Here is a 10,253-nt window from a genome sequence, read left to right on the forward strand (position 1 = left end):
CATCCATGCCCAAGCCAGGATTCGAACCCGAGACCAACATTATTAGTAGTAGGAGTAGTAGCGGTGGTATCAAAGACGTTATTACCCTGGTAATTATTCAAAAATGGGGTAGAAGTTGGTGCTAAAGCATTTGTGTTCGAACAAACGATTTGAATTATTTTTACAACATGTTCAATTTCACATTAATGATGGAAAATAAGCACACAAACTATTTTTGAAAGACAGAAAATGCTTGATAAATGCATTCCAAATATAATTCATTTTTACATTAACCTGTATAACTTTCATGCATGATATATGTTTCCTATATAAGCAACATGGAGCGACGTGGACACTAAATTGTGTACATATTCAAAGTTTCTTTAATACATATTATATACAACATATATTATTTAAATACATTACACATCCAATTCATTCTTCTCACAATAAACCAACAGCAAAAATTACATAATTTTTCTCTCAAATGTGCACGCTCCCCTTCCTCAAAACAATTGTTCATGCATTTAAAACAAAATCAATTAAGAGAAGTCTTATTTCTGTGTCTGGAAAAGTAGAATGTATTGCGAGCGAAGCGAGGAAAATAATTTTTGGATCCAATTTCTTTGCAGGCTGTAATCATTCAATTTAATAGGGCGCAAATAATTTCACGGGACGCGAATGCATTCTCTCTTTTGCAACTTTTGTGCCTCCTCGATGGTGTAGTGGTAATATCGTCGCCTTGTGAACAAGAAAGGTGCCCTGAGTTTTATACCCGGTGGAGGCACATGGCAGTGTGTTTCGGATCCCACTTTAAACTGTAGGTCCAATCCCGATTAACCTCTCTGTGCGTAAAGTGAACTTAAAACAGAAAATCAATCAATGAATCTTACTACTTATTTTCATTTAGATCGTTCGGCGCCCAGGGCAGATTCCCGCCGCCCCCTAGCTACGTTTCTGAACTTGATAAGCGAAGCGAGCAAGAAACTTTTACGAAAATTATTTTTATTTGCATAAAATTTCAAGTTGTGGGCGGTAATTGCCCCCTGCAGGTACACCTTGCCGTCAATGTTTGCCCCTACAACTTATTTCAGTCCAAGGCTGGTGGGGCAATGCCCCCCTGCCCCTCCCCGTGGTTGCGCCACTGGTTCGCACTGTGCCTGACAGCTTGAAACGCATTTCTCTCACATGTACGTTTGTTGAGTGAGTGTGTTGAGTGAGTATGGTGAGTGCACGTTGTTTATAATAGAAAAAGCTAAAATATTATTTCATACGTGTACAGTAAACGTTGTAAAGTATGTATTTTATCAGCGCCATTCTTCTCTACCTAAAACCATTTAATACGAAGCGATATTCCTCTAGGTTGAATAGTTATCGTATTTTAAAAGTGTGAAGTGATACGTTGTTTACATCTCACTCGGCCGCCATTATGGGAACAAAAGTCTATCGACAAGTACGCTGATAAGTATCGTGTGAGGCGAAAACTAGCAAATGGGTAGCCAGTCCAGCGTCAACTAGAGCATTCCTACTACAAATCCTCTAACGTCCCACAGCAATTCGACCGACATTGGATAAAAATGAATCTAGGACAATTGCGATGGCGGACAATTGCGATGAAGCCAAAATCACGGACAATTGCGATGATTTTGACGGTGATGGTCATTTTACAAATTAATGGTAGGACAACTGGGACGATCCGGACCTAACCTAACCTAACCAAAGGCGCCACAGAACTAATAATGCTGTAGAAGGGTGGAACAACAAAATAAGGTGGCTTTGAAGACCGCATCCAAAAATCCATAATGTCCTGCCTCAAGAGCCAAACAGAAGAAACCAACATGCGGATGGAACTTAATCTAGAAGATCAGAAAAGGAAGAAGTGTGACATTAAAATCGACGAGAGTTGGGAAGTGTATTCGCACCTACGAGGAAACGGGTCACTTCAAAAGGTGGTCTGTTGGCTCTAGCTCATGTTCAAAAACTTGACTGAACCAAATTCCCAGCCGAAAATATCAATATTTCACATAATTCTCTTGTAAGAGGTATTGTACGGGGTGTTAAGTCACCCTTCAATTTGATAGAAGATTCAAAATGTCATCGCAATTGTCCATCCGCCCTTTCACTTCTGTGTTCATCGCAATTGTCCGTCATCGCAATTGTCCGTCATCGCAAGTGTCCGCCATCGCAATTGTCCGGCTACCGATAAAAATGTTGTTTAAACGAGAATTGCTCCCACTACTAAGTGAGGCGAGGTCATTCGGGACCTCCGAGTAGTGGAGCGATTCCCTTTGTACATTTTTATCCAATGTCGATCGAATTGCACCACAGACCTCTAATTACAAACCGGAAACGGAAACATTTTAACCTGAGTCAGCTTGATGCCAAAAATGCCCGGATCGCGGGACAGTATCACTGATATCAATTGCAGAGAAAGTGGATGCATTTGTCTTTCGTTTCATGAGTCCATAGATACATGAATGGAATATTGTACGTTGGTAAATCACAAGTGTCTACATCTTGCGATTGAATATGGTACACAAGGGAGAAAATTACAGCCGATCCCCCTATAATACTAGACATTCAGTGACGGCACCAGAAACAGTTGCTGATATTGTGTGTGCTGTATCCTGCAGATTGCCACCCACGTTAAACTGTGCAGCAATTGTTATGAAGAGAAAGAGACAATTTGGGAAATGTTGCAACATGGCTCGAGCGCCCTTTAGAACACTTTGGGTAGCGCAATGATCCGCTCACCCCACCCTTCCATTCCTGCTTTTATTTTCTGCTAATAATTCGGACATATCTCATAAGGTCGTATTATTTATTTTATTTAAGTGCATAAAAATGTTCTACAAGGATAAATACCATTGTTCAGTTAAAGCAGGGGTCCTGGGTTCGAATCCCTGTTAGAGCTTTCTTTGTGTCATAAATTTTTCATAGCATCGTCGCGATTAGCCTAAAAGTGGAAAAATGCGACGCTAAATAACAAACAACGACGATGGAGGGGGGTAAAACGCATTGGTCTACGAACAAAGTAGAGTTTACACAAAATACAATCGCGATTTGCCCAAAATGTCAGAAAAGCAACGCATAATAGGGAGAATACGAAATAGAAATACTTATTACCACAGGTAATACACGGACCATTTTTGATGCACAACGGAATGATTTACGTGCTGGAATTTCAGGAACATGTAATTATTTTCCTATGTTGTGCTTCTGGGCTATTAATTCTGAATCTCTCGTAACTTAGATGTAGAAATCATTCAAACGTAACACGCATTAACTGAACAACGGTATTTATCCTTGTAGAACATTTTTATGCACTTAAATAAAATAAATAATACGACCTTACGAGATATGTCCGAATTATTAGCTTCTTCTTCTTCTTCTTCTTCATTATTAGCAGAAATAAAAAGCAGGAATGAAAGAGTGGGGTGAGCGGATCATTGCGCTGAGCGCATTCAACTGTCACTGCCAAGAGTACGACGTGATTGGCGGAGAGGTTGCTATGACAACGCTTTAAGTTTCGAATGCGCCGTAGGGTGGCTCCACATGCCCTTTTTGATATACGCACAGATTACAAAGGAGAGATAGGAAGTAAGCGATCTTGTTAATCTGTGACAGTATCCTGACGGCGGGAGCTGAGTTATGTTAGATACCGATGATTTAATCTAATTGCAGAGATGGTGAATCATTGTGTTGTATCAGGCTGCAACTTCAAATATGGCAAGAGGGACAAAACTCTGAACATTTCGCTACATACGTGAGTATAATCTATATCCTCATATTTAATATACATAATATTTATCACATCTTGCGTTTCGTTTTACCATCGATAGGCATAAACGTAGCTAATTGCAAAATTATTAGAACTATTTAGTAGGAAAGGCAATGAGCAACTCATTACCAATTGAAAGAACATTTCATAAACAGGATATGCGAAGTGCACTGAAAATATATTTTGTGGCGGAATTTTGTTTGTAACAGAGTAAATACGAAGGATCTGTTAAGTAGACAAATATGTTGAATTTAATATAGCATCTTAAATCTTTCAAAATATTAGTAGCTCTATTTTATTGAATCATTTGAATGTAGTGCAAGGGCAGTAGCAGTGTAAGACGCAAGTATATAAGTATGAAGCCAGCAATTAAACGTAGTCATTGAATCTTTCGTTATTGTATTTTCTAACCAATTATTTGCTAGAAATTTATTCGATTTATTCACCACATATACATACATTGATACCTTAATTCTACATACACATTGATTCTGCTGTAATCTGTTATACTTAGACATGTGTACGTGGGATTTGTATTTTGAAATATTTGTTTTAGTAGTAATGTATTGTTTATAGCTGACAGTGTCAAAAGCAGATAAAACTATAATGAGACTCAATAAGTACTTGCTATAGTCATTTGAGCATTACAATCGGTTAGGTTACATCCGTTATAATGAAAATACTTCTTCTTTCTTACAATACTGGATTATTTTCCTGTAGTTTACGGTTATTACAAGCATAAGAAAACAGTTTTTCGTTGTGACGTTTCAAGAGAACACACGATCCCTTCATCAGACATTTATTTTCATTTTGACTAAAGATATAGTTATAACAATGGTTAGCAATTTTTTAAACAAAAAGAATCCGTTATATAATGGATGTTGTCAATGTTACATTGTTGTAATATAGCAACTTAACTGAGAAAAGAAGCAGTCTGTTTTATTTTTATTTCAGACCAAAAAAATTTTGATCACATTTTTTTATTTAAAATTATGAATCCCAAATATCAGGCAATTCAAATTCATCATTGTTTTCACAAAGTCTCTTGATGTTTTCTGTTTTCTTATGCTTGTAATAACCGTAAACTACAGGAAAATAATTCTACAATGCAAGCAATGAGTACATACAAGAAAAAATAATACAATACTGGAGTAAAGCAAACATTCATAGTAAGATAAAACTCATTTGTGTCTTCATATATTTTCATAAAAGTGTGTTTTGGCTGTTTTGGCATTAGAATATTTTGTAATATTTTGTTTATAACGATCAAATAGAAAGTTCATATTTTAAAAATTTAAAACATGCATACATATACAATGTACTGTATGTATAATTAATTTTGTTGTAAGTAATAAAATGATAGCTGAATAAGTATACAAACATTATATTTATAACTTTGCAGGTTCCCGAGTGAAAAGAGAAGGAAATCCTTACGGGAAAAATGGATTAATGCAGTAAGGAGAAAAAATTGGACTCCCACAAAGTATTCTGCCATTTGTTCGCAGCATTTTAGGCTTGAAGACATGGATTATACAGGACAAACAAGGAGGCTAAGGGAAAATGCTGTACCGTCTATTTTCCCCACAAACCAAAACTCACCTCCAAATGTCGAACAGTCACCTGCAATTTTTACTAGTGAGTTACTCAGTTTTGGAACCTTGTCGACACTGATAGTGAGTCAGCCACACTCCGAGAAGCGCCTGTTATGTATTCTGGATACGTCGAACAAATCATTAAATGACTCCATCAAAGAATTGGAAGAGAGGATACAAAGTTTTTGAGCCGAGTATACTCTGTGCCTTTCGTTCGTTCGGATTATGTGTTGCATGCATTGCAGCGAATAGAAACATACTGTTACAAAATGTGTTATGTAACTGCAATGTAATTTGCTTTACAAAGAATGGAGTTATGTAGTAATAACATTTTATAAATCGTAACATAAACCCATTTTTGCATAAAATAGTTATATTCCACCAAGGAAGGGTCTCCATTCTTTCCTAGGGAAAATATACTAATAAAAAAATTATAGGCCTTCCCCTCAATATTCATGTCTCTTTAGTTTATAACCTTTAGGAATGTAATGAAAGTTAGTAAAGACTGTTCTATTGGTTTATGATTCCCGTGATTTATCCACACACCACTAACACCCACAAAATTTCCAAAACAACGCACTAATATTTTCCACAAAGGTCAAATTTATGGTCATTTTCGCTCTAGATTTACGCTTTACCTCCCGTTCCATGAAAAATTATGGATAAACCCATGAAATTGTTCAATTGGATTAATGAACGTCCCATTAACTTTATTGTAGAGAATATAAAACAGGAGGTGTATTCTAAAACACGCATTCTTTCAGAAACCAAGACACTATTTTCAACTCCTTGCACTAACGTGCTTCGTAGATTTTACAAACTGTACCTGTAGGACCCAATAGCACAAGTAGTACATTTTAGGCCTAAATACACTATACAGTACAGTACAAAGTCTGCCGGAAACAGAATTTCATTAGTGGTTGACTGCCTTTTCTTTGGGAAGTTCTCTTGTTGACTTCTAGCCACATTTACAACCTTGCACTCTGCTTTTTTTGCCTGTCCGGATTAAGCGAAGTCCGGCTTATCGGGGTCCGGATTAACGAAGTTTTACTGTATTTCAATATCTTTGGAACGGGCACTGCTACTAAAAAACCTCTAGTGGACAAGAGAGTATGAATTTCTCTCCATGTTGCAAGCTGTTTCTTTAAGTTGACTCTTAAGCTACATGTGATCTGTAAAAAATATGGTGGAACAATTATTTATAGACTCCCATGCATTCCTTACCTATAGACAAACAACTTCAAGTTACTGCTAATCAAATGGAAGTTTCGACTTTTCCCAACACAAGCATGGTCTTAAACTTGACCTGTTCCCTCTGATGTGTTTTTAATTTTATACACCATCGGAAGTTTAATATTACCAAGAGAACAAGTGAAGCAATACTACCATAAGCGTAATGCTACGTTTTCTTCCCCTCCTACAACCAACCATCCAGCGCACAGGGCTAGAGCCGGATTGGGCACACTTTTCCGGTTTTATCGGTGGTATCTGATAAGCCGTTGACAAGTTGTCACAATGTAGGATTGCGCACAAAAAAGGAGGCGATGTTGTCAGATGCAAAATGTTCTCAAGCCGTTCTCACTTCTGTTGTGTTTGTTTGTGTGTGTGGACTTGCACGTGTTTTTGCTGGAAGGGTAGCATTAGATAGGCATAGAGCAGTGTTCCGCAACCTTTTTTTACTCACGGCACACCCCAGACGGGCCTAGACTCAAGACGGCACACCAAAATGTCTGTCCCATCAAAATCATATGAATCTTAATATAATTACGAAATATTACGTCGTTATGTAATCAATTATTATTATTATCATTTTTTTTGTTCTTCTTCTTCTTATTATTATAAAACATTATTAAAAATGTATTAACTTTAATTCACTGTAGAAAATACGCATTTCTAATACGAATTTTAAAGTAAATAACTCTACTCATACCTTCAATGTGATACTTGAGCCTGCTTAGCTGCACACAGACGGCTGATTCGTGGCGGAACCGTTGACAAAGCAAGCCTCATTTCTTCATCGATGGATTTGAGTCTCTCTCTCTTTGATGTTTTAATTGCAGTCAATGTCGAAAAGCCCAGTGCACACAAATAAGTAGTTGAAAATGGTAATAACATATTAACTGCCATCTCGGAGATAGCCAGGTATTCACTGCTTATTGGCAACCAAAATGTTGCACTTCGAAAAAGGCACTTCGAAAAATTTTTATTTCAATGTTCTGTCTGCTTTCAAATCTGCCAGTTCCTCTTGTAAGCGTAAATTTTTCAGAAGATATTTTGAATCCATACTGAATGGATCAGGAACCCAGTCAAAATCTTCAACGCTCTCTCCAAAATATTTTTTGAAAGTCTTCTGCAAGAGTACTACCATCAACACCTTGTTATCGTCAGCAAGGGGCCATACAGTTTGGAACATCTCACACGATCCACAAGTTCAACTTATTAATAAATCCTTGAATCTTATCCATACTAAGCCGCGCGTCAGGCTAAGTTTGCAGCAGGTTTTATGTATCAATCCGCGCGAGAACTGAGCTCAGAATCTTCCGTGCCAGTCTTTCCTCAACCGCCGAGCTGCTTACATCGCAGACACTGAGAAAATCCACAGTATTGCCAACCGCACAACACATCAAAACCCGCATGCATGTCAAGTGGAATGTATTATTGCTTCTCTTTGTCTCCTGAAACATAATATTTTAGAAGTACTTTCTGCACATAGATTATTTAATAAATGTGTCATTAATATAAGAGCGAAATAACATCTAAACATGAGAGCATGTGTGTATATTTCGAGCACGCAAAAAGGAAAATAAACAAAGATAAAAGTAAACAACGATAGGCCCCTCTTGAATTTAATGACAAATTATTGTTTTTGGTTTAGGAAGAAATACATTTATGAAAGACTTGGTTGCTTCGTTCGCAATACATCCGTTACTGTAAGACACACGCACTTCAAGTTATACCACCAAAAAAGCATGATTTGTTATTGGTGAAAATCAGGTGCATTGTCTGCTGCTATTACTCTGGTTCCAATTTATGAATCACTTCACTAAACCAGGATTCAAATCTTGGTCTGTCCATTTCTTGCTGATAAAATCACCCTTCCCTTTCATTGCGCGGAACAGTAAATATGCGCCTTCAACAAAGCTTTCATTGCCGCCAGTGGGTGAACTGAAACAATAAGCCTCTCCCTTCCCTTCGTCGGTTTCTTCAGCCCTGGCGGTGGTTTTGCATGGTGGTATCCTTCCGTGTTTTATTCCCCCTTCCCCCACCCACAGAGTTGAAGGAAGTCTCGTCCAAATAATAAACATGTTTCTTCTCACTGCGATATCTTTTAATACCGCGGAGATTCTTTTGTCGTGATACAATTCGTGCGCACATTGACGGCAAATCACCTCACGCCCTGTTATACAGTACTTTGATCTTGTTTCCGTAAGGAGGATTGTGCATTTTAAACAACTTGCTTGACTTTGAAGAGCATTTCTCTTCGGATGAAGCCCAAAATAACATTCGGGTAAAACCGCGCGCTGAACAGGAGATTTAGCCATTATCGCCGCTCTACAATAAACATAGGGTTAAAATAGTGGGATGTGCAACACTGGTATCACCGATTCCACGCGCTCTGCAACGCATTCAGTCTCGCTCGACTAGCTCTAAAGTTTCAGTGTCTCTTCAACGCAATACACATTTTAGTTGGCGAATCTGCGGTTCTAAGTTCGTCTGCACAGTGATTGCAACCAATTAAGTCCATACTTGCTAATGGATGTATTATTTTGTCTGTATATTACAAATTAAATAACTGTTTTCTTGCAAGTATGCAGTTGTGTCGGAATAGAACCCGTCACAGTGGAACTATATTCTTGCGCGAACGTTTGGATCTACATATGCAAAAACCTGCTGCAAGGTTGACTTGACGCTTGGCTTAGTCAGAATATTTTCGTTTCTACCTTGCATTTTTCTGTTTAGTTTAAGAAGCGCCGACAAACAGGCACAAAACAGCCAGCCGTACACAAAAGATGCAGTGTTCCAAACAAAGACCTCGCTTGAATAGCTCTATTGTATGATTGGTGCGGGAAGCTAAAAGGCTTTCTAAAAGTCATACGTGGCTTTCTTGGCGGTGAACACAAAGCTTGCTGCCTGTAACCCATCAAACCGGCCCAATATTACAGGCAAGAATACATATAAGATGAGCAAACTATAACAATATTGAGTAAATAAATTACATTTAATTTCTGTGAAAATATAACAGTTATCAGCAAGAATAAACAAGCACCTTCTTACTTAAAATCGACAATTAATTTCTTACAATATTACAATAGTAGGTAAAAGTTCGCGTCACACCTTTCACCTTGTGACGGCACACTGGTGTGCCGCGGCACACCGGTTGCGGAACACTGGCATAGAGGATGAACCTGATTGGTGGACTTGAATGAATTGGTCGGTGTATCTAACCTAACCTAACTTTTGAGTTTGAGTAAATTAGTATGAAACTTGTACAGTAGATTATCCGAGCTAATTGGGACCGAGACTACCTTGGATACGGAAAAACTCGGATAATACGAAGATACTGTGCTAATAGGTCGTAAATGACGAAACAACACTTAAAACTGTATAGTAATTATTTATTACTAGTACAACATAAATGAGAAGATTACTTTTTCAAAAAGTATTTCATAGTTTTTTGGACTAACATCTTTCCTCTCTTCGACTCTGCGATGTAACGCCAACGCTGTAGGAAGAGTAGATGAAGCGGCGTAGACTCTTCTTGCTGTTCATTGTAGGCTATAGCAGCTTCGATCGTCTTCAGTTCCTCAGAATGTGATAATGTGACAATCGGATACACCGACAATGTAACGAACACGTGCAGGGCGGACGGTGACTTGACTCCAACTTACTAGTAAACAAAC

At 37.9% G+C, this 10,253-nt stretch overlaps 1 protein-coding gene across 1 annotated transcript; it reads left to right on the forward strand.

Moving 5' to 3' along the window:
- Window positions 1-3,610: 3,610 nt before the first annotated feature.
- Window positions 3,611-5,797, forward strand: LOC145980300 (THAP domain-containing protein 2-like). Its single transcript, XM_083113318.1, has 2 exons — window positions 3,611-3,745; window positions 5,163-5,797. Exons 1-2 carry the CDS (start codon window positions 3,666-3,668, stop codon window positions 5,539-5,541), a joined length of 459 nt encoding a protein of 152 aa, XP_082969444.1. The 5' UTR covers window positions 3,611-3,665; the 3' UTR covers window positions 5,542-5,797.
- Window positions 5,798-10,253: the final 4,456 nt, after the last annotated feature.

Source organism: Lepisma saccharinum, chromosome 27 (assembly GCF_977018435.1).
Source record: "Lepisma saccharinum chromosome 27, izLepSacc3.1, whole genome shotgun sequence".
Classification (NCBI taxonomy): domain Eukaryota; kingdom Metazoa; phylum Arthropoda; class Insecta; order Zygentoma; family Lepismatidae; genus Lepisma; species Lepisma saccharinum.